Raw genomic sequence first — 25,861 nt, forward strand, 5'->3', positions numbered from 1 at the left:
TTAATTCACATGAGGCTTTTTGGAATCTGGGATGGAGGGCATAATGTTTCATATATTTTCCTATGAGAATTTAAAAACTTATTGTATTGTTTCTCTTTGTCATGAATCTTTTTGTGTCTAGCTTCAATTCATTGTTTGGATTCAAATCCAAATTGAAATTTTCAAAAAAGAATGGTAAAGGGGAGAGAAAAAAGTTGCCATTATTCTCCCTCCCCAGCCCCGCTCAGAGATAAGTGTGTGTGTGTGGGGGAGAATTTTGAAACTTGCCATTTTAACGATATGAATTACACTCACACAGTGTACAGCTACAGTAAGGCATGTCCCTATGCTATGCTAAGAGTCCTAGACCATTGTGATAACAAAAGTAACTCAACCAATCACTACTCTTACTCTACAGCTAATTTGCATGCAACAATTTCATTGGTTGTATGAGGAAGACTGCACAGAGGGTGGATAATTTGGCCCAGCTGCCATACCTATATGACAGTATGGGCTTTCAGCTACTAGTGGGCAATAATTGCACACTCAAATTCCAACTAAAGCAGCATTTCTCAATCTCCTCAAGTTGGCTACCCCTATTTAAAGTCAAACAATTTTGTGACCCATTTATACTATTGATTTTTTTTAAACTCTCATAGTAACAATAAGCCTATATAATTTAACTGTGTTTCGTGAGGTTGACATAAAATACATGACTTTGACAGGTAAGGGTGTGCAGTTTGAAATTTTCTGTGGAATGAAATTCCAACACTTCATTCTTGGAAAAAAAATAATCAACCTTTCATTTTGTTTAAAAAAGTTGAAATTTATTTAGTTTTAACTTTGACTCAACTATTCTGTTTGCATTAAGTCTAGATTATATCATCAAAGTGAAATATTTCAACATTATCAAAATGAATCATTTCAATAATTTTTCACTGAAAATTTTGAAGAAAACTATATGTTCCCACAAAATGTTTGTTTAATTGAATTAGCCTTTTCTGATGGGAAAACATATTGTTAGAAATGTTTTCAAGTAGCTATCTTGAATAGCATTTCAGGATGTAATATTAAAGTAGTAGCTATATTGCCATAGCTGTTTTATGCCCCAAACTGCCCCTCATACACCTTTGAGACTTTATTGTTACAGATCTGTGCCAGTGCTTAGTAGGACCTTTAAAACATCTAGCTATTTTATCTGACACTGAAGTAAAAGTTCTTTAGACTGTTGTCTAGACCGCATGCATTGGTTTTGAAGTTACTTATACAGACGCTCCCCGGGTTACGCAAAGCCGTCTTATGGAAATCTGCACTTACAGGAAAAAGTTCCATAAGTTCTGTTCCTTTTTTTTTTTTTGCGTAATTGTCAGAGATACATTCCCGACTTATGCAAAATTCGACTTACGCAAGGCATTCTGGAAAGGAATGCTTGCGTAAGTCAGGGAGCGTCTGTATAGTAATTTTTCTCCATATATAGTAACGGGTGAAAGCAACTTAAAAGACTTACCGGTATGGGGGCCCAGCTCCACGCCCTGAGAAGGGTCAGAGCCTTGGGTGGAAGGGGTGGGGCTGGAGGTCAGCTTCCCCCAGCCAGTCCTTCCGTGCTGCCCAGCAGCCCCAGTGGCAATTTAAAGGGCCTGGGGCTTTGGCCGCTGCTGTGAGCCCCAGGCCCTTTTAAATCACCAGGCCCTGGGGTAGCTTCCCCTTTTGCCCCCCTCTGTCAGCAAAAGGGGCAGCATACAGGACCGTTCTGGGGGCTACTTCTTACCGGTATGCTGTACCAACCCATACTGGCGCACTTTCACCTCTGGTAACAGTAATCATCTTTCCCTACATTTGAGACCAAATTTATTACTGGTTTAACCCTCGGAAGTAAGTTTCAGAAGAGGATTAGTTCAGCACAGTGAGTTTTACATTTTTTCACTCAATGGTGGCTGGATTACATTCAGCGTTCTTACTCTGTAGAGTATAAGCTCTTTCTTATCTGGAAAAAAAGAGAACTTTTCCTTAAATGCTTGTTTGGATCTTGAATTAGTGGTGCTGTAGTTGTTTGATGGAGGATTTCTGTAATAAACCTAATCTTTCTCCTTTTCTTTCCATTACCCTCAGGGTGGGTGCAAGTGTACAGTTCTCCTGTGAGGATAATTATGTGCTCCAGGGTTCTAAGAGCATCACTTGCCAGAGAGTGACAGATACACTAGCTGCTTGGAGTGACCACAGGCCGATCTGTCGTGGTAAGATTTGACTCCTTTAACATTTTTAAAAAATCTAACTTGGTCTCTTTGTATTATTTCCCTGCCCTTTCTGATTTTTGCAAGTCCTTTCAATTTAATATCATCTGCAAATTTTCTTAGGGTGCTTTTAAACCCCCTCCATTAGATAATTAACAAAAATGTTAAATGAATCCTCTATTTTCCTTATTGTTAAAAGAAAAAAAATAGCATAATTCAGTTCTAAAGGGATGATGATCTGTTTAGAGACACTCCCAAACCTAGAGATTAATGTGATTTGCATAGCTAAACACTGTACAGCACTGTGAGGATCAGATTGCAGCCAGCTTCTATGGAGCTGCTAGGTTTGTTGTTTTAGGACAGGTCTACCCTATAAACTTACATCAGTATAACTATGTGGAAAAATCCACACTCCTAAGCGACATAGTTATACACACTTAACCCAGTGTGCAGACAGTGCTATGTCAATGTGAGGGCTTCTCCTGTTGGCATAGCTACTGCCTCTTATGGATGTGGAGTACCTTTGCAACCAAGGGACTGGAGGGATGAGGCTGGAGAGTGAGGCTACTGGGCTGGTATTAGGGTGGTGGTGCACGTCGTCTGTGTCCCCTTGGCAGGGTGAAGAGAAGTGTACCCACTGAATAGTTGCAGTAATACCATATTAGTTTGCTGTCCTAATACACAAACATGATAACAGATGAAATTAGCAAACCAATGGGCATAATTGAAGATGGCACTGTTATTGACACATTGCCTCCCTGATTGCAAAATCTGGCTCCATCACTACCCAGAGGCCAACCTCTATTAATATAGACAGGCTTCCAAAGATGCTAATACTCTGTGTTCCCATCTCATAAATTAAATGACACAATGCAACATTCACTATCATCATAGAATCATAGGACTGGAAGGGACCACAAGAGGTCATCTAGTCCAGTCCCCTGCACTCATGGCAGGACTAAGTATTATCTAGACCCATCCCTGACAGGTGTTTGTCTAACTTGCTCTTAAAAATCTCCAGTGATGGAGATTCCACAACCTCCCTAGGCAATTTATTCCAGTACTTAACCAGTCAAGAAGTTTTTCATAATGTTCAACCTAAACCGCTCTTGCTGCAATTTAAGCCCATTGCTTCTTGTCCTATCCTCAGAGGTTTTCTCCCTTCGCCTTGTAACAACTTTTTATGTACTTGAAAACTGTTATCATGTCCCCTCTCAGTCTTCTCTTCTCCAGACTAAACAAACCCATTTTTTTCAATCTTCCTTCATAGGTCATGTTTTTGAGACCTTTAATCAATTGTTGCTCTTCTCTGGACTTTCTTCAATTTGTCCACATATTTCCTGAAATGTGGTGCCCAGAACTGGACACACTACTCCACGCTGATTAGACCTCAACTGGAGTAGAGAGGAAGAATTAACTTCTCGAGTCTTGCTTACAGTACTCATAGATTCATAGAATATCAGGGTTGGAAGGGACCTCAGGAGGTCATCTAGTCCAACCCCCTGCTCAAAGCAGGACCAATTCCCAACTAAATCATCCCAGCCAGGGCTTTGTCAAGCCTGACCTTAAAAACCTCTAAGGAAGGAGATTCCACCACCTCCCTAGGTAACCCATTCCAGTGCTTCACCACTCTCTGAATGAAAAAGTTTTTTCCTAATATCCAACCTAAACCTCCCCCAGTGCAACTTGAGACCATTACTCCTTGTTCTGTCATCGGGTACCACTGAGAACAGTCTAGATCCATCCTCTTTGGAACCCACTTTCAGGTAGTTGAAAGCAGCTATCAAATCCCCCCTCATTCTTCTCTTCTGCAGACTAAACAATCCCAGTTCCCTCACCCTCTCCTCATAGGTCATGTGCTCCAGCCCCCTAATCATTTTTGTTGCCCTCTGCTGGACTCTTTCCAATTTTTCCACATACTTCTTGTAGTGTGGGGCTCAAAACTGGACACAGTACTCTAGATGAGGCCTCACCAATGTTGAATAGAGGGGAATGATCACATCCCTCAATCTGCTGGCAATGCCCATACTTATACATCCCAAAATGCCGTTAGTCATCTTGGCAACAAGGGCACACTGTTGACTTATATCCAGCTTCTCGTCGACTGTAACCCCTAGGTCCTTTTCTGCAGAACTGCTTCCTAACCATTCGTTCCCTACTCTGTAATAGTGAATGGGATTCTTCCATCCTAAGTGCAGGATTCTGCACTTGTCCTTGTTACTCCTGCTAATACATACCAGAATGACGTTTGCTTTTTTTGCAATGGTGTTATGCTGTTGATTCATAGTTCGCTTGTGATCCACTATGACCCCCAGATCTCTTTCCACAGTACTCCTTCCTAGGCAGTCATTTTCCATTTTGTATGTATGCAACTGATTGTTCCTTCCTAAGTGGAGTACTTTACATGTCTCCTTATTGAATTTGGACTGTTCATCAGAGTTTGCGCCTTAAACAAATAGCAAGTAGCCATGTGGATAATAAAACAAACAAAACCCACCAAAGCCTTCAGCCCACCCCATCTTCAAAAGCTCAAGGCAGAAAATGTAGGCTGTGGCTGACAATGACAGGGAGTAAGTTTCAAAGTTGAATTCTCATAGAAAGTGTACCCTACCCTAACTCCTATTTATAGCTGAAGGACTCTAATTCTACTGCCTATGCTAATCTATTTAGTAAACCATGAATTCTACCTGTATGACATGGTATTTTGCATTAGCTTTGGTTTCCAAAGCTGTCTTTAGATGTAGTCTCAGTTGCAGTCCTTGCTCTCTCTTTTGAGTTTATTATCACAGTTAGATTGCAAGCCAAGCCCAAAAGAATCAGGGAGGAGATGGAACTTGGCCTAGCCCTCTCCTCCATGCCTCATAGCAGAACTGGCCAGCTGCAGTGTGGGAAACGCAAACTAAACCCTCCTACAAATTGGCACAGCAGGTTTTTCCTTGTCTGTGACTTTAAGCTCTAGGAAACAATGTACTTGCAGTTGGATGGGGCAGGTCCACACTCCCTCCAATGTCGGGCAGCAACTAAAAGACAGTTTAGCCTTGAGTATTAATTTTATTATGAGTCCAACTCCCAGATTTTCCAAGTAATGTATTTCTTTAATGTTAAAATTTCACTTCTCTGAAGCAGGGGTGGCTCCAGGCACCAGCACGCCACATGCATGCCTGGGGCGGCAAGCCACGGGGGGCGTTCTGCCAGTCACCGCGAGGGCGGCAGGCAGGTTGTCTTCGGCGGCATGCCTGTGGAGGGTCTGCTGGTCCCGCGGCTTTGGCAGACCTCTGCAGCGTGCCGCTGAATCCGCGGGACTGGGGACCTCCCGCAGGCAAGCCGCCGAAGGCAGCCTGCCTGCCATGCTTGGGGCGGAAAAATACCTAGAGCCGCCCCTGCTCCGAAGCATCAGGCACAAGTAAAAGTCAATTTCAAATTACTTACAAAAGTTATCTGCATATACTTTAATGTAGAAATATAGATATATAACAACAATTAAGTAATTGCTTTGACCAATTTAGGTGATTTTTCTTATGGCTATACCTAGGGCCCTGCCAAATTGACAGCCCATTTTGGTCAATTTCATGGTCATAGGATTTTTAAAAAAATATAAATTTCATGATTTCAGATATTCAAATCTGAAATTTCATGGTGTTCTAATTGTACGGGTCCTGACCCAAAAAGGAGGAGTTGTGATGTGTGTGGTGGAGAGAGGGGAGTTGCAGTACTGCTACCCTTACTTCTGCGCTGCTGCTGGCAGTGGCGATCCCTTCAGAGATGGGTGACTGGAGAGTGACGGCTGCTGGTGGGAGCTCAGCTCTGAAAGCAGAGCTGCTGCCAGCAGGAGTGAAGGACTAAGGATGGCATGGTACGGTATTGCCACCCTGTCATAGGTCTCACCCCCACTTAGAGCTGTTGCGTTCCAAAATGGGGATCTGCATGGACTCCTCTAAACTAAAATCCTAGTTTAGATCTGGTTCTCGCTGCCGCCAGTTACGTTTTAAGTGAGTAACACACTGCCTGTCCCCCAAGCTTCCCCTGGGGAACCCAGATTCAAACCCCTTGAATCTCACCAGAGAGAGAGAAACAGCCAGTTCCCCTTCCCCATTTCCCTCTCTCCAGCCTGCTCCAGAGAGATTTCACACCGAGTCAAATCCTTGACTCAACACAAAGAGGGACTCATCTCCCCCTCCCCCTTCCCTAGTCCTTGGGAAAAATACCTTGATTCAAACTCCTTGAATCTCTACACACAGGGAAGCAGCCCACTTCCCCCCTCCCTCTCTCCTAGCCACTCTGGAGTGATACACACCGATTCAACTTTGTGAATCACCCTCAGGAGGAACTCACTCCTCCCCCCCTCCCCTTCCCTTGAATCTCCACAAGAGAAGGAATTAACCAAGTCCAAAGAAAATATTTTATTAAAAGAACAAAAAGAAAGTACACTATCTCTGTATTACCAGGATGCAAAAATACAGGGTCTAAACTTATCCATCTCTGGAGAGAATCCCCCCTCCTTTCTTTCTCAGTAAAAGCAATAACAGTACAGAAGTAAAGAAATTCTATAGCAAACACACAATTGCAAATGTAGAAATCAAATTATAAGACTAATCCGCCTTTCTAATTAATACTCACTATTGGATAGTAGGAACTACTCCAGGAGAACTTGGAGACATGTCTGGCCTCTCTTAGATCCAAAAAGAGAGAACACAGAGCCAACAAGGAACACAGACAAAGGCTTCCCTCCACAGAGATTTGAAATTATCCTGTCCCTTGATTGGTCCTCTGGTCAGGTGTTTCTCAGGTTACTGAGCTTGTTAACCCTTTCCAGGTAAAAGAGACCTTAACCCTGATCTGTTTATTTATGACACACCCTTACTTCAATGCTGGGCCATTGGTCAGCAGTTGCCATCACTCTCCGGCCACACAGCTCTGAAGGCAGCGCAGAAGTAATGGTGGCAATACCATGACCCCCCTAAAATAACCTTGCAACCCCCTTTTGGGTCAGGATCTCCAGTTTGAGAAACACACGTTGAGACTCTTCCCAATGAGATCTCTATAGTATAGGGTAAAAGCCCACAAAAGACCAGATTTCACAGGGGGAGACCAGATTTTACGGTCCGTGACCATGTTTCATGGCTGTGAATTTGGTAGGACCCTAGCTCTACCCAAATAGTTGTATCACCTTTGGAATCAAGGCCAAAATATAGCCAGACTATAGAAGAAATATGCTAAAATTTAAGAAATGTCACAATAAAAGTTTATTTTCTTCTGGTTAGAGTACTGGAGCTATGATGCATCTACTGGATCATGGGGCCAAAGCATCCTCTAGTTCAGATCTCATGATTCTGGTCTGGTTATTCTAATGATTAAAAATTACTCTTGGTTGGTACATTAGGCAGATGCTGATCTGCTAAATCTATTATTTCCCTTTCATGTTGTTAAATCTGAATATTGGGGGGAGGGATAGCTCAGTGGTTTGAGCATTGGCCTGCTAAATCCAGGGTTGTGAGTTCAGGGTTGTGGTGGGGCTAAAACTGTCTTGGAATTGGTCCTGCTTTGAGCAGGGGGTTGGATTAGATGACCTTCTAACCCTGATACTCTGATATTTCTCCATTTGACAGACATGCTTAGCTTGCTAGTGTTGTTCATTCATGCTTTGGTAGAATTACCTATATGGATGCAAGGATGCATTTGGCCTTTCTGCTGACACTGTTAATTGCCAATTTAGGTGCCTAAATCCAATGTTTAGGCACCACTGGCATTCATGAAACCCCCACTAAGCTGCCTCATAACCCTGTAAGTGCTTATAATCCCAAGGTGCCTATGTTTCCACCATTGATGTCTCCAAACATGACTACATTTCAGTGGCTGGGCAGGTGGTCAGCCATCTAAGTCCTGACATTGTCTGGCAGCGTGGTGCCTCTCATCCCTAAGCAGCAAGATTCACAGAGTAGGCATTCCCCCACCTATCTTGCCTTCTGGGCCTAAGCCAGTAGGTCTGTTCAGAGAAGGCCTAAACCCACACAAAACAGACAGAAGGCAGAGTTCCTCCCTTTTTTTGGCTAGGGAGCTCACCCAAGATGTGGGGGACCCAAGTTCAGTTGCCTCCCTCTGTGTGATATGGCAAGGGAATTTTGACTTTGGTCTCTCAATGTCAGGAAAGTTCCCTAACCACAGGGCTATGGGTTATTTTGGGGTGGTGCTCTCCTGTTGAAGCTGTTCTACTGTGTATAAATGTAATATTCATTGGGCCAGAGGGAGGGTGAGAATTTTTCTATAAGCCAGTAGTTAGGGAACTCCCTTGGGAGGTGGGAGACCCAGTGGCAGCTCTTGCAAAAATGGCTTAGGTGCCTAACTCCAGGAGAAAGTTCATGCTGTGAATCCAAAGTAGAGATAGGTGCCTCCCTCCGCTCTGGACTCAGGCACCCAACTCCCTGAGTGGGGTGTAATTAAGCTCCACCCCTCTCCTTAGCATTTTCTACTGGCTAGTGATTCAGTGTGCTGGCATTTAAGAATCCTAATTTAGGCACCCAATTCTCCTAATGTATAATACACCTAACTCAAGGTTGTGAATTCCACTAGGCTGCAGGATGCCTAAAAGTTTGGCATTAACACTAATCAATGCAGTGCCTAAATCTCATTGAAAGTCAATGAGGTGGGAGGGTCACAGAGTCCGGTCTGCAGCCTAAATCCAAATAGCTACACTGCAAGCAAGTGACTTAGCACAAGCCCCGTGAGCCCAAGTTATCTAGCATGGGCCAGCTGTGGGTTTTGAATTGCAGTGTAGACATACCCTAAGTCACTAAGGAGATTTTGAACATTTTACCCCCATAAAGTTGGTGAAAATCACGTAGGAAATCTGTGAGGGAGCATGGAATTGAGCTTGGGAATGCCTGGACCATCCTTTCCCATGAGGGGGACTCAGAGATCACAAAAAAAACAGGAGTACTTGTGGCACCTTAAAGACTAACAAATTTATTTAAGCATGAGCTTTCGTGAGCTAAAGCTCACTTCTTCGGATGCATAGAATGGAACACACAGACAGGAGATATTTATACATACAGAGAACATGAAAAGGTGGAAGTATGCATACCAACAGGCAGAGTCTAATCAATTGAGATGAGCTATCCTTAGCAGGAGGAAAAAAAACTTTTAGAAGTGATAATTAAGATGGCCCATAGAAGGTGTGAGGAGAACTTAACATAGGGAAATAGATTCAATTGGTGTAATGACCCAACCATTCCCAGTCTTTGTTTAAACCACAGTTAATTGTATCTAGTTTGCATATTAATTCAAGTTCAGCAGTCTCTCTTTGGAGTCTGTTTTTGAAGTTTTTTTGTTGCAAAATTGCCACCTTCAAGTCTGTCAGAAATCCATGTGTAGAACAGGGGAAAGTGTTACAAAGAGCAGTACCTCCTCATCTAACCTTTCTGCTGTCTATGCCCAGAAGCCTGCAGAGCAACCTTGAAAGAACATTTGTGCCTGCCAGTGGACAGTGCTGCCACTGAGGTGGAACTTTCCCTTGCCATGTAGGGAATTCACTTACAATAAGAATAAAGATAAGGTAGAGTAAGTATTTTTCTTCATGAACTGAAAAGCACTCCTGTGTTTCTTCCTTAAGTCTTTTTCAAGGATTTTGCAAATCCATTCTAACTTCTTCAGCACAGGATTATTTTACTGACTATTAACGTTGTCATTTTTGTACAATAGGCTGTTAATTATAAAATAGTTTTTTGTAAATAGTTTCCCAGAAATTACTTTGCACTGCAAAAACTAATTCCTTTTCTCTTTGTGCTTATTATTCTAGCTAGAACATGTGGTTCTAATCTGCGTGGACCAAGTGGAATTATTACATCACCTAATTACCCAGTTCAATATGAAGATAACGCACACTGTGTGTGGGTTATCACAACAACAGATCCAGAAAAGGTATGCTTTTTATCTGTCTGATTGTCCAAACATGTAGATTTGGGGAACATGGGATTAAGGGATCTTTGCTTCAAAGAATGTTATGAATGTACTGATTCCTAATATCTAGATGCTAAGAATAAATATAGGATTTTGAAAAAAAACAAAACAAAATATGAATGACTAAAACCTAAGATTGTCCCTTTTTGAATTGTAGGTTTCAGTCCAAGTCTCCAAAATGTAAATAAATGTCCCAGCATGTTATGTAAAATCAGGTACAACAATGCACCAAATGGGGGCTGATTTTGCAAGATACACCATGGGGCATGATCATTATTCAGGAGACTTAAAATGGAAAAGGGGGGGGGAATTATTTCCTCTACTCTTGTTCTTTATATTACCTAGTTATTATGGCTTTCATTTATTTTATTTTTTCTTGACACATATGACTGTGGGTTTTAAAGTTAGTATTTCCTAAGAGTTTTGCATACATAATTCTGATTAATTATAGTACACAAAAAGCATAGCCTGGTATGCTGCTTGTACAGTAATGTTATCACAATGCATTCTTTCTTGTGTTACTGCAAAACCAATGTCCTGACAATGTAAGTCAAATAGAGACCCCCTCCTGTGAAAGAATAAAGAAACAGAATAAAACTCCCCCTGGTTTTCTTCACTAAAAGACTGAATATCTCAGCTGTGCAAAGCTGGAGAGTGAACAATATGTATATACATTTTCAGCATTACAAATGTTAACTATTCCAATTCTATTTGCAATAATGTATTTTTGTTTCTATTAGTATATTAAAGAAAAGAAACCAACAGCATGTCTCACCAGAAAATTGACACTTTTTGATTGAGTTTGTTTGTAAGCAAACATAGGTGTGCACCATTCTTATATATTGTTCTTCTTCGTATAGTGTCCCTATGGGTGCTCCAGTTGAAATGCACATGCGCCTCTCAAGCCCTTGATTGGAGATTGTCCATTAGCAGTGTCCTTTGGCATGCACATGCACTCTATACACAATGTGTGACACAAGGTTGTATATAGAGCGCATGTGCGGGAGAACGACCCTCAGTTCATGTCCCTTCCTCCTATCCCCCTTCTGCATCTCTCTTCAGAGATCCCTCTCATGAAACTATACTGAGTCAGGAAGTGCATCCCTCTCCTTCCTTTAGGAGCAGTAGAGATGGTACTGTCTCCTTACATGGAAGAGGGTTTTTCTGAAAGTATTTTTTCATGCTGAAGGATAGAGGGTGGAAACCAATCTTAGATCTGAGATAACTGAACAAAGTTTTAAAATCTCTGCATCTAGGATGGGGTCTCCGGCAGCTATAATTTCTTCTCTAGAGGTAGCAAACTGGTTTTTGGACTTTGACCTGCAGAACGTCTATTTCCCTGTAGAGATACATCCCACACTCAGGAAATAGCTACATTTTACCCTAGGCCGGGATCACTTTCAATACCAAGTACTTCCTTTCAGTCTGTCTTTGGCCCCAAGGGTGTTCTCAAAGGTTCTAGCAGTAGTAGCTGCTTACCTTCAGTGAGAAGTGATTTTAGTCTTCCTATATCTTGATGATTGCCTACTCCAAAGGCCGATCTTATGAAGCAGTACAGATTTCAACTTAGACAGCCGTTTCTGTCTTCCAGAAATGGGGTGTCTAGCTAAACAATGACAACAACAAAAATCCACTTAAGCCCCTGCATACAATTCATAGGGGCATACTTGGATTCATTAGCAGTCAGAGCCTTCCTTCCCACAGACTGATTGATTTAACTTTGGCAAATCTGGTCAGGACAATTTAAGAGAGCCCCCAGACTACAGTAAGGAACTATATACACCTCCTGGGTTTTATGACAGCAAGCACCTTTGTGGCTGAACATGCAAGAATACGCCTCCACTACTTTTAAGGTTGGTTCAGAAGTATGTAGTCCTCGACCGGAAGGTTGAACAAACAGGTCACAGTTCCCTTCCAGGTGAAGAACTCCCTAGAGTGGCAGAAAAATCAACTCTGTCTATGTGGGTGTCCCTTTCATCTACTCAGCTCCAACAGGAGCTATAATACATCACTGTTCAGGTGGGAGCATGCCTCAATACTTTCTAAATTCTCTATATCAATTTGTTGGAATTCAAGGCAGTCAGGGAACTTCGGCCTTCATCTTCTACCCCTCATGAATGGTAAATCAATCACGATTCAGATGGACAAAGTGGCTTGCATGTTCTATATCAACATATAGGGAGGAGCAATCCACCTCTCTGTGCTCTGAAACTCTAAAGTTATGGAACTGCTGTATAGCCCATCAAAATCACATCTCGGATATTTATCTTCTGGAGTTCAGAATGTCACAACCTATATGCTCAGCAGGTGCTTCTCTCAGGACTAGCAATGGGATTTGGAGACTCAAATTCTTCATAAGATACTCCAAAAGTGGGAACTTCCGCAGATGCAGCTAACCACCACATTCAGCAACAAGAAGTACCCCCTACACTGCTCAATAGAGGCCTCAGTTGTCAATCTTTAGGGGATGCTTGTCTCCTCCCAGGGACAAATGGCCTTTCCTATGCATACCCTCCAACACCACTAATACTAAGGGTCACAAACAAGATCAGACAGGACTATAATCCTTATAGTACTGATCTGGCCAAGACAGAAAAGGTATCAGTACATTTTTCACCTGTGTTCAATTGGAATTTAAGCTTCTGAGCATCCCTCATCTCCTCTCCCAAGGTGGAAGTTCAACAAAACCTAGAAGTCCTCCATTTCTGAGCATGGCTCCTACTTAGTTAGAATACACCTGCTCAACAGGGGTACGACAGATATTACAACAGATAGAAGAGTCAACTTGAATTCCCTTCAGAAATGGAAAAGATTCAATCACTGATGTCACTTTCACCATCTTGTACCTGAATCCTCTTCACTCTCAGACATCTTGGACTACCTGCTGGACTTGAAGAAATCAGGGTTATCATTTAGCTCCACTGAGGTTCATCTGGCTGTGATACCAGCATTTCATCCCCCACTAAAACGGGTTTCCATATCTGCTTACACTGTGTCCTCATTACATGGGTATAGGGAACCTCTGGCCCCATGTTAAGGATCCTACTCCTTCTTGGGATCTTAACCTGGTACTTTGATACCTCATGGAACTGCTGTTTGAACCTATGGCAACCTGTTCCTTGCCTCACTTATCTAGGAAGACAGCCTTTCTAGTAGCTACCATGTCAACTCAGAGGACTGGGGAGATTGAGGCCTTGATGGAAGTATGGGCTGGATGATTGGACTATAAGGTGGATAGAAAACAGGCTAGATCATCGGGCTCAAGAGGTAGTGATCAATGTCTAGTTGGCAGCCAGTTTCAAGTGGAGTGCCCCAAGGGTCAGTCCTGGGGCTGGTTTTGTTCAATATCTTCATTAATGATCTGGAGGATGGCGTGGACTGCACTCTCATCAAGTTTGCAGATGACACTAAACTTGGAGGAATGGTAGAAACGCTGGAGGGTAGGGATAGGATACAGAGGGACCTAGACAAATTAGAGGACTGGGCCAAAAGAAACCTGATGAGGTTCAACAAGGACAAGTGCAGAGTCCTGCACTTAGGATGGAAGACTCCCATGCACTATTACAGACTAGGGACCGAACGGCTAGGAAGCAGTTCTGCAGAAAAGGACCTAGGGGTTACAGTGGACGAGAAGTTGGATATAAGTCAACAGTGTACCCTTGTTGCCAAGATGACTAACGGCATTTTGGGATGTATAAGTATGGGCATTGCCAGCAGATTGAGGGATGTGATCATTCCCCTCTATTCAACATTGGTGAGGCCTCATCTAGAGTACTGTGTCCAGTTTTGAGCCCACACTACAAGAAGTATGTGGAAAAATTGGAAAGAGTCCAGCAGAGGGCAACAAAAATGATTAGGGGGCTGGAGCACATGACCTATGAGGAGAGGGTGAGGGAACTGGGATTGTTTAGTCTGCAGAAGAGAAGAATGAGGGGGGATTTGATAGCTGCTTTCAACTACCTGAAAGTGGGTTCCAAAGAGGATGGATCTAGACTGTTCTCAGTGGTACCCGATGACAGAACAAGGAGTAATGGTCTCAAGTTGCACTGGGGGAGGTTTAGGTTGGATATTAGGAAAAAACTTTTTCATTCAGAGAGTGGTGAAGCACTGGAATGGGTTACCTAGGGAGGTGGTGGAATCTCCTTCCTTAGAGGTTTTTAAGGTCAGGCTTGACAAAGCCCTGGCTGGGATGATTTAGTTGGGTATTGGTCCTGCTTTGAGCAGGGGGTTGGACTAGATGACCTCCTGAGGTCCCTTCCAACCCTGAGATTCTACGATTCTATGGCAGACAACATTTTTTGTATTTTTAAAAGACAACGTCTCTCTATGGCTTCTCCCTAAATAGAGTGATCAGACAGCAAGTATGAAAAATTGGGACGGGGATGAGGTGTAATAAGTGCCTATAGAAGAATAAGACCCAAATATCAGGATTGTCCCTAATAAATATGAATATCTGGTCACTTTAGCCCTAAATTCTTACCTAAAGTGCAATCAGATTTTCATCTTAACTAGGATATTTATCTACCAGTATTTTTTCCCCTAAACCACATAAATCTCAGTGTTAGACTCCTTTCATACTTTAGATGTGAGATGGCCACTGACCATTTCTCTAGATAGGACCAAGGAATTTCAGAAATCATCCAGATTGTTTGTCTCCGTCATGGAAAGATCCAAAGAGTCCATGATCTCTACCCAGAGACTTTCAAAGTGGATCTCTGGGCATATGCTTGCTATGACACAGATGGTGGTCTGGGTTTATCCTTCCCGAAGGATAATATCACATTCTGCAAGAGAACAGGCAACTTCCGCAGCTTTACTCAAGAACATTCCAATGGCTGAGATATGCAGAGCTTGCACATGGGCCTCGGTGCATAACTTTTCTAAACACTATTCCTGATGTGGCGCTTCGTTCTGCTGTTCTCTCTTTTATCTTAGATTCTATCCCAAAGCTCCCTCCTTCCTGTGTGGATACCTGAAGTGGAGTACCCACAGGGTACTCAAAGAACAGGTTTCTCACCTGTTTTTTCAAGATGTTTCACTATAGATGCTCCACTATCCGTCCTCCTTCCCCTGTGCCTCAGACTGTTCTTTGCTGGATGTTCAGATAGAGAAGGAGCTGAGGGTGGTTCATCTTAGCAGTTCTACATACCATTTACGGTGCAGCACTAGGTTGTATGCAGTGCATGCATGGGTCAAACACAGGGGCGGCTCCAGGCCCCAGTACGCCAAGCACGTGCTTGGGGCGGCATGCCGCGGGGGGCGCTCTGCCGGTCACCGGGAAGGCGGCAGGCGGCTCTGGTGGACCTTCTGCAGGCATGTCTGCGGAGGGTTCGGTGGAGCATCCGCAGGCACGCCTGCGGGAGGTCCACCAGAGCCGCGGGACCAGCTCTGTTATTTTGGGGGAAATTGTTTGTGTAATGTTTCTGAGACACTTGCCAAATTCATTGAATCAGTAATATATATTCAGTGAAGTGTTTTGCCATATATTTGATTCTGAAAAATACAGTACGTTTCATGAAAGGAAAGGAAATACTATGTCAAAGAGAGAGAGATTAATTACTGAATGGATGATGTTTTAACACACTTGCTTTTTTCTATTCTTACGTTGACCTCTGAGAAGTGTTAAACATTAGTAACCATCCTATTTGATTAACTCATGATGAGCACCATATACATTCATAGATAAACATTTTTACTTTCTTTATGTATAATGTACTGAAGAAGCTAACCTGCTTGATAGTTGGAAGAAAAGTCCACACACACGGTATAGAACCAGTCTTGACTGAGCTGTGGATTTATTAAATAGTGCAGGATGTGTTGCTTCTGTACAGCTTGACTGATTTCTGAATGTACAAAGCTAAAGAGCAAACAAGAAAAACACAACCCCTAATAAGAAGAGGTTAATATTGTGCAAGGAGGGGTAGAGTTATATTCTGTGTTCAGTATAATATCACAATTACTTTTTCATAGCTATAGCATGTCTGTAGCACAAAGGTCAAGGAGAATGGGGGGTTGTATGGGTGGGCTAGCCATGACAACTGGGTCCTTTGGCATAATCATAAAACAACACCTCATATCACAGGCGGTCCAGAGAGGAAGATTCCTAATGGCTGACTATTCATCAGTCATGAGAGAACCTTAAAGATTTTACATACTCAAAAGAGAGGTCCTTATTGACAACTTCAAAATTGAGATCTTCTGTTCACAAGTTTTGGACCTTCTATTCCTCTTACTGCCACATTTTTATGTTGGGGATATGAATATGTTTGTGGAGAGACTGATGCACACAGTGAAGACAGGAGGAGACAAGGTTTTAACTCCTCTATTTCCAGTTCTCAGAAGAGCTGAGCAGAACACCCTTTTAAGTAAGTATTTGATTAGCCGTGCATCTACAGGGGACTTTTTTGACTTGAAGCATGTAGGAGACATACGAATGGCTTTAGAACTGTGATCCCTGTGAACTTGAAGCCCTGATATGAGGTCAAATATATGTACTGATTGCAGATTCTCTTTGCTAATGTCACAGGACTAAAATCACCTTAGCTAGTGTATCTGAAGTTGTCTGAACAAATCTGAGGCTGGGACATCATCCTAGCATTATCCCAAAACTACTGAATCCATTTTTAGCAGATAGCTTTCTGAAGAATAACATATGTGAAGAGAACATCCCTTTAACTTAACAGGATGTCTGACAGAAATGTAATCTTGCTTCTACTGCCTTTCTAGAAAGAGTAAATAACCCACTTTTTCAAACCTGGGGGCCAAAAAAAGTTGCAAATCCATCTTTAGGCACCTAAATAAGTGGCCTGGTTTTCAGATGTGCTGATGTACCTATAATTCCTCATGACTTATGTTGGAATTGTGAATTCTTAGTGCACCTGCAAATCAAACAGTCTGAGAGCTTAAATATGGATTTAGAGGCCTAATTTTTGCCATACAGTTATGAAATTGAGTCATAGTACCCAATTGCTTATATTTGCTATTCTTTTCAAAGTAAGTAAATCCAGGCAGTAGAAGACATTTTCCTACCCATGCTACTAGGTCAGCCCCAATAAAGTGTAAGCTTCTTTCTGTCTAGTTATTTGTGAAATATTGTATCTGGATTAAGCCTGTGTTTCCTAAATCCTTAATCTTGCGAAGCATTTCTTAAGAACAAAGAAAATAAAGGAACATTAAGAAATTAGAGGAAACTACAAAGTTTCCTAATTCAGAACAACTTGAAATATTGGTATTTTCCCAGACAGACATTCCTATTTTTGACCAGCTCTGTCTACATCATCATCAGTTAGATTCTTTTATCCCAGTTTTATTGTCCTTTTTTTGTTCAACAGGAAGTACTAACTTATGTTTGTTCTCCTGCTCAAAGGTATTTTTCCTTAATGCTCTGCTTATTTTGAAGACTAGTTTCTCCTCACTTGCCGTGCATTTCTTTCCTCTGGGTCCCACTACTGTGCCTACTGATCATTATCTCACTGAGTCTTTCATTAGAACTTTACTGCTTGTGAATAGCTTCTTCATGGTGGTGTTTTGAGTCTTCCACTAGGTGGTGCGATGGGTGATTTAAGTTCTTGGTAATTTCTGAAGTTATTTGGCGTTCTTTCCTTGGCTTGCTGTTGCTCACTTTTTTGTGGATGTTACTTTTGGATATTCTCCAGAAATCTTACTGATCTGCTACTACCCACATCTTTGTGTTAATACAGTATTTCTAGTATTTTTTTTAAAATGCCACTTACCTTCTCATTCAGTTCATTCCTCCTGCCTGTGCAGTTTTTTTTCCTAAGGCTTACTGACTGTCGGCATTCCTGCTGCTTTCACTGTTCCATGCTAACATTACTAGACACTGGGGTGCTAGTTTTCAATGGTAATGTCTTTAGGATGGCCAGGTGCTATCTCAGTGTTGGCAGCAATTCCTAGTCTAGCACATTTTCCTGGCTGGCTAGGGACTATAGGATTCTTAGGGCTGCAGTAATTCTTGGCTTAATGATCTGTTAAATAAAAGTGTGTCCCATTTACAGGTTGGTTTTTTTCTGAAGAATTTACTTTCAGCACTGTAAAGCATGGATGTCAGTGAATAGTTGGTTTTTTTTGTTTTTTTTTTTTTACTTTTAACATAGCTTTGTCTTTTTACACAGTCTTTCCATTTTATCTCACCTTGTACACTTATGTATGTGAGTTGCCACGCTGAAGACCATGGGATTACTCTGGTGAAAAAAGTAACTCACTTGGGGGGTTTCCCTCCCTCCTGAACCAAGCCTGTGCTTTGTGGAATGAGATTGACTTGTGCCATACTCCCCCTCTGGCAAACTAAAGCACATTATTGTATGGCTTATTGATTTTTCAGGACACTGATTAGTTAACCAATGTGCTTCTTACTGGGGAACAGTTATTAAAGAGGCAGGTCTTTCGTTTGGATCTGAACACTGTTAAGACTGGTCTCCATCTAATCTCTTCTTATAGCATCTTCCGTAGCAGGAGTCCCACTATTGAGAATGCTCTACTTTCTGCATCTGAGAATACAATCCTATGCAAGTCTTAAGAATCTCTCTTGGTGGTTTATAGGTGGAACTGTAGATTAGCGGCAGCTCAGTCATAGCCCATTGATGACCTAACCCATTTACACTTGGTATAAAACATAAAAACCCCTGCAGTTTTCTGTGCTGCCAATATTTATCTGTGAATATTGCACATTAATATAGTCCTCAATGTACTCAGCATACAAGTCTGATACTAGTTATGTCACTCCCCTACACTTAGAAGACTTTATTATTTGGTGAAATATTGGTGAGGTGGTGGCTGATGTGATGAGACTAATGCAGTGTGATTTGCAAAGTATTGTTCCATGAAATCAGGAACTAACACAATTGACCTTTCCATGTTTTATTAACCTACTAAATTGTACCATTTGTAGTGTTCGATTAATATAAAAATCCAGGGACAGGAATTAAGTTAGTTTTTGTTTAACAGTGGTGTAGCATAGGACAAGCTATGATAAAAGCTGCAATATTCTCTCTCACACAATTGGTTGCAGTACTATTAATCAATTACATAAGCATCCTGGGTAATACTTAAAGTGGATGTTCACAGTTAGTGTTGATATGAAGGGAGAGACAATATTGTCTGTGGCTTCATGTCCTGTTTTTTTCACTAATATCCTGATTTTAATTTGACAGCCTAATTGTATTGCAAGCCCAGAACTTGGAATAAATGCCATAGAAGCCTGACTTCAGGTTAGATTTAAAGTTCCCTTTCAGTAAAACACACACACATGGAGTGAAAGAACACTCCTTCTAATTCTCATTAGTCAGCAATAGAGTCCTATCCTGAAATTTCCCCCTACACTATGGTTTTGTCTTGCTCACTGGAAGGCTTCCCAGGGAATGGATTCACTACAGAGACTTATGAAGCAGCCTTGGCCTCTATTTCTCTGCATTAGTTCTGCATATCATTTACACTGGCTCTCCTGGTCCTCACTCTTAAAATCTTGATTTGAAAATAGTGCAGTATTCTTTTATACATTTATTTCACATCAGCATGTTAGTAGTATGGCTTTTTTAGAACATACTTCCCTTAACAAAGTGGGCAGAACTTTTTGAAAATAATTGCATAAACTACAGGTTGTTATGTAGTATCCTTCATAAAACTTAACTTGCATTTGATGTCAATGAGAAGTTGTCTATGTGGGTGGAAGGGAGAATACCATTTTAAAGCAGCTACACTGAAAAAATTAAAAGCATTGCTAGCTTTACTAGGAACACAGTAAAAGACTCCTTTTTAGAATAGAATAACCAGAAGAATATTACCAGTTCCACAGAAAGATAGCCAAAGTGAATTTCATCACTTAGTCATACATAGATATCCTTCTGATTTTGTTTCTTCCCCTTCCTGTAATTCTGTCTCCAGATCATAACTGTAGGTACAACACTCTTTGAAACTGATTTTGGTATGAAGATCATAGATTTTATTATTGATAATTTGATTTGCTACTGCCAAAAAGCTCTTGAAATCAAAACCATCATGGACCATGAATGTCAAGCCTATCAGAAAAAAAAATAGAAAAATAGGTATCCTGTAGCAAAAATTAAATTGATCTAAAAATAAAAATAAAATACTTATTAGACAAATTTTCCTGATAGTATGAATGTAATATACTTGGCAGTACACTATACTGGCATATTAGCTAAATAATGGGTTGTCTGAACTATTGAACAGCTCATTGTTAATTTTCATGCTCCATTTTTGTTTCTTAAAGCTGTGTATTGGCACTAACACAACCATGGTAATACTCTGCCTTGCTGAGTGAGAGTAATACAAATTATTTTTTTACTCTAGTTCTAGCATAAAATTTTCAAAAGTGCCTGTGTGAGTGAGGAGCATAATCCCTTTTTCAAAAGTGACATAGTACTTTGGAGCCCAAGTGTCATTGAAAGTCATTGGACTTTTGTTCCTAAATCTCTTGGGTGTTTCTGAAAAATGTTACCTCTAGATAAGAATCAATGTCCTGAGTCATACACAATTGTGTAAGGTAGGAGAGTGTAAGAAGCTCCTCCCAAACTGTACACAGCCTGTGTAAGCCCTTACCTGAAGTTGAAACACAGGAGTCCCCCAACTCTTTATTTTCCCTTGTGGAAGCCTCTCTCAAGGAGATGAATTTGGGCCAGGAAGCAGGGCCAAAGCTCAATCTTTGCCCTCATGGACAAGCCAGCAGAGAGTATTATACAGCCCATGAAGGTGTGTGGTAATGGACTCTAGTCCCTATGTCAGCATGATTGAGTCCTTAATGCTTAGTGTGCATTTACTGCTTACCTGCCTACCTCACGAGGGTTAATTAGATAACATTTATCCAATGCTTTGAACATGTTAAATTATGACTTAATTGGCATCACAGAGACTTGGTGGGATAAATAGCTTGACTGGAATATTGGTATAGAATGCTATAGCTTGTTTAGGAAGGAGACACAGAGAAAAAAGGGAGGAGGGTGTTGCATTGTACATCAAGAAAGTATTCACATATTTTGCAGTCCAGAAGGAGATGAGTGACAGACCAGTTGAAAGCCTCTGGGTGAAGATAAGAGGGGTGAAAACAGGGATGGTGACATGGTAGGGGACTACTATAAACCACCACCATCAGGAGATAGAGAAGGATGAGGTATTTTTAGAAAAAGCAACATTAATACCCAAAACTTGAGACCTAGTAGTAATGGGATACTTAAACTATGCAGAGATCTATTTGGTAAAAATAATATGGCAAAACAAAACATCCAGTAAATGTGTTGGTGGCAACTTCTTGAACAGGGAGGAATTGGTTGTGAATCTGAAGGTGGAAGACAGTTTGGGTGCAGGTGATCATGAAATGATCAATTTCATGAGCCTAAGGAAAAGGAAGAAGTGAGAGCAGCAGACTAAGGACAATGGACTTCAGAAAACACAAACTTCAGCAAACTCAGAGACCTGAAAAGTAGCATCCCATGGGAGGAAAATCTAAGGGAATAAAATAGTTCAGGAGAGCTGACAGTTTCTCAAAGAGACAATATTAAAGGCGTAACAGCAAACTACCCCAGTGTGGAGGAAAGGGAGGAAGAACAGTAGAAGAGCAACATGGCAGCATCAGGAGCTCTTTAATGACCTGAAAATCAAAAAAGAATCATACAAAAAGTATAAAAATTGACAAATTGCTAGAGATGAATATAAAAGAATAGTGAAAGCATTTAGGGACAAACTCTGAAATGCTAAGGCACAAAAAGGAGTTGTTATAGTAAGGGACATAGAAGTTATAACTAGCAAGGTCAATAAGAAATTCTATAAACACATTAGGAGCAAGAAAAAGAAGAAAAGTGTAGGTCCACTGTTTAGCAGAGAAGGAAAGCCAATAATGGATGACATCGAGAAGGCTGAGGTATTTAATCAGTATTTTGCTTCAGTGTGCACTACAACTGTTAATTGTGGCCCATTACTCAACACAAGCCAGAATGGGGGAAAAAAAGCAGAGTAAAGAACATTTAGATAGGTCAGATAGTCACACTCACAGGATCTGACAATATTCACCCTAGGGTACTTAAGGAAGTAGCTGAAACACTGTTGGAACTCAGAGGACTGGTGAGGTCCCAGAGGACAGGAGAAGAGTAAACATAGAACCCATCTTTAAAAATGGGAACAAAAAGGACCCATGGAATTATAGACCAGTCAGCCTAACTTTGATACCTGCAAAGACTCTGAAACAAATTATTGTAAGCACCTAGAGGATAATAGGGTTAATAAGGCAGGGCCAGCATGGATTTGTCAAGACCAAATTATGCCTAACCAACTTCATTTCCTTCTTTGACAGGGTTACTGGCTTAGTGGATAGGTAAGATGCAGTGGTTGTGATAATCTTGATTTTAGTAAGTCTATTGACACAGTCCCACCTGACCCACTATTAAGGAAACTAAGGAAATGTAGTCTAGATAAAATTACTATAAGATGGTGCAAAACAAGTTGAAAGACCATACTCAATGTGTAGTTATCAATTTTTTGCTGTCAAATTGGGAGTACATTTCAAGTGGGGGCCTGCAAGGTCTGTCCTGTGTCTGGTACTAGTCAATATTTTCATTTCACTTGGATAATCGAATAAAATCTATAGACGACAAGCTGGGAGGGGTCACTTCAGAGGACAAGAGTAGAATTAAAAATGACAAATTTGGAAAATTGGTCTGAAATCAACAATGTGAAATTCAATGAAGATAAGTGTAAAGTTCAACTCTTAGGAAGGAAATATTAAATACACAGTGTAAGGCAGTTGTGGTTCTCACCCTGTCCATCAGGGAGGGCGACCACAGCCTCTCACTGCAATGCTCCTAGAGGAGCTCCATTCTACAACAGTTTTCAGTGTTTCAAAAATGGGTAACTGTGATAGTCTGGGAAAAATCCCTTTTTTGCCAAATTTTAATAGACTATCACCGGTGCATCCTCTGACATCCAGTTCATATAGCAACCCTCAGATATGAAAGGATATACAGCAGTAATATTTTTTTTCATTGTAATGCTCTTTTTTGACTGGTAATCCTCAGGATATTTTGTTGGGGATTCCTCTGGAGTGTTGAAAATGAAATCCATTTCGATAAGTGTTTTGCAATAGGTGGTCTGCTCCTTTAAGGGTGAAGGTGTTTGGGGCAGCCAGCCCTGTTTTATTATCAGCCCCAGCAGGAAAGGGGTTAGGTCATGCCTATAAAGGGTTGAGAGTAGAGAGGGAGATTTGCTCCTGTGACTGGCCCTAGAGCAGAGAGATGGGTGCAGAGTGAAAGGTTCCGGGCCCCCTTCCACCTGTGTCAGTCAGGGTAATAGCTAGAAATATCTTTGTCTTCCTTTGTATGCTTTTGTTTGATTTCATAAACTGTGTCCTGAGGGAAAAGCTTGAAAAAGGCCTGTGGCTGGTGTCAGACCTTCCTGAGCAAGGGAAACAGGCCAGTAGCCTGACTGCATTCTTTCATCCTTGATGCAGTGTAACAACTAAACTTTAGGACACATTTAAATATACACAAAAGGTTTATGCCAAGACACATTGCAGTTATTTTTAAAGTTGCCATTGCAAAATATTTGAAAATTTAAAAGTGTTTCCTACTTATTACATTGGAGACAAAAGTGTACTTATTTTAGTTTCTTATGTCATTTCTGTTTTGCAGAGCTACCTATGGGTTTTTTTGGTGTGTGAATACAATAGAACATTGGATGAAAAAAAAATACATACTCCTACAGTCCAAAACAAGTCTTATCATTTTCTCTCAATATGAAAACACAGGAATATTGGTGAACTTAGATGTATGGTTGTCTATGCTTAAAGACAGTCATATGTGCAGGCACACTGCACATATAGACCCACCTTCCTGGTCACTGTCCTCCTTCCGCTAGTGCCCCAGACCTTTCTCTTATCCAATCTCTTCCTCTTCCAAGATATAAATGTCTATTTACTCTTCCACTTGATAGGTTGGAATCCTGGCAAGTCAGTCAGTTTGCATGCCTTTAGCAGTTGCCTCCCAAGCATGATTGATTGGTGAAAACCAACAAACTATTGGAGGGTTCAAGCTTTCCACTTGGTGCACACACGTAGACTTTCAGAAGGACAAAGCAGAGCTAGATACAGTGGACTAGTATTCCACTGTGGACTAGGGAGTGTAACATATAGGCAAAAGTTGCCAGGGTGCATATCAGACGCTGAATTGGGATTCTGCATCTCTTACGTTGCAGAGAACCCCATAAAAACTATGTTTGGTTTAGGTAAGAAAGATTTGAATTCCTTGTTGTGTCCCAATCCTGCAGTAAGACAATTCTAGAACTCATGAATTACCACTTCATAAAGACTGAAGGCTCACAGGCCCAAACCTGAAGCCGTTGTTTTTCGTATAAGTAGTCTTACTGGCTTCAAGGAGGCTAGACAGGAAAGTCTTTGGAGCAGATGAAATGAAAATAATTAATAATAATACTTTTATGAGAAAAGACTTTAGGATTCGCCCTAAGGCCTGCTATAAGGAAACACAGATCAATATTAATTTGTTAGAAGACATAGTTAGAAGATGCTTCAAAACCAGATTCTAATACCTTGTCTTAGGTTCAGTGGTACCTCACTTTATAAGTAGTCTCATTTATTTAGTGGAATTGCTTGCATGGTAAGTGTCCTACTTTATCATAATAAGGGTACTAGAATCTCTCTTTCAGAGGGGAAATTATACACAGTTCTTCCTTTCCTCTATTTATGATAGAAGGATGATGGAATAAAATATGCAGAATCTGTCTTGCATACTGGAAACTTTTTTAAAATGAAGCAAAAACTGGGATTATTTTGGAGAGGATCTGGCATATGTAATTGATCCAGTCTCAATTTAAGAAGTACTTTCATTTATTTTAAAATATCTGTACTATACTTTTCAATAGCTGTTGCACTTGTTATCAAATGTCTGACCTTCTTTTCTTATGTCTTCCCTTGGGTGTCCCCAAGTCTTTCCCAGATTATAGAGTGTTTCACCAACAACAATTTTATGTGTTGTTATAGCATACTGTTTAAAAAAAAACGAATCTGAAGTATTTTGGTCGCAATATAAACTACCAGATTATCTGTCTGGTGTTTGTGTACACACATATATTGGAAAAAAACTAGGCAGTTGTTATTTGTACATCCTGCAGCATATTTTTTTCTTTTCAAAAAGTTATATTTCCAGAGTTATCTTTCTAGGCATGCTCCCTTCCAAATGCCTCAGACAGCCCTAAATGAGATTTCCAGCAATTTTAAGAAGCTAAGGCTCAGTACCTTGAATTCTCTGCAAACTTTGCAGTACCAATAGATCCTTTATCTGCTTTAAAGCCAGAATAGGAAACTGCATGGTATGACTGATGGAATGGGTTATCAAAATAAAGACAGATGGCAGTGGATTAACTCCTAAAATGTCATTAATGTTTTTTTATTGCAATAAATTCTTCTCTACTGCACTCTCTTCAGCTAGTGATGTCCCAGTTTAACTTCAGTACAACTTAGCGTAGTTACACACAGGGCTACTGGTATGCACACCAGACACGTCATTATCCATAATACTCTAGGTTGTCAAGTATCAGAGGGGTAGCAGTGTTAGTCTGGATCTGTAAAAGCAGCAAAGAATCCTGTGGCACCTTATAGACTAACAGACGTTTTGCGGCATGAGCTTTCGTGGGTGAATGCCCACTTTGTTGGATGCAAG

At 41.0% G+C, this 25,861-nt stretch overlaps 1 protein-coding gene across 13 annotated transcripts in view; it reads left to right on the forward strand.

Annotated features, from left to right (window-relative positions):
* The window catches only part of CSMD1 (CUB and Sushi multiple domains 1), a 1,616,238-nt gene that overhangs the window by 965,215 nt on the left and 625,162 nt on the right, over positions 1–25,861 (forward strand). For all 13 annotated transcript variants that reach the window (XR_005595828.1, XM_039529053.1, XM_039529047.1 and 10 more), the window contains 2 exons: positions 2,089–2,213; positions 10,003–10,124. Coding sequence is in view for 12 of the 13 variants with exons in the window: in XM_039529053.1 (XP_039384987.1) it covers positions 2,089–2,213; positions 10,003–10,124 (247 nt within the window). In the remaining variant the exon portion in view is untranslated. The remainder of the gene's footprint in view (positions 1–2,088; positions 2,214–10,002; positions 10,125–25,861) is intronic.

This window comes from Mauremys reevesii, linkage group 3, assembly GCF_016161935.1.
Source record: "Mauremys reevesii isolate NIE-2019 linkage group 3, ASM1616193v1, whole genome shotgun sequence".
NCBI classification, from domain to species: domain Eukaryota; kingdom Metazoa; phylum Chordata; order Testudines; family Geoemydidae; genus Mauremys; species Mauremys reevesii.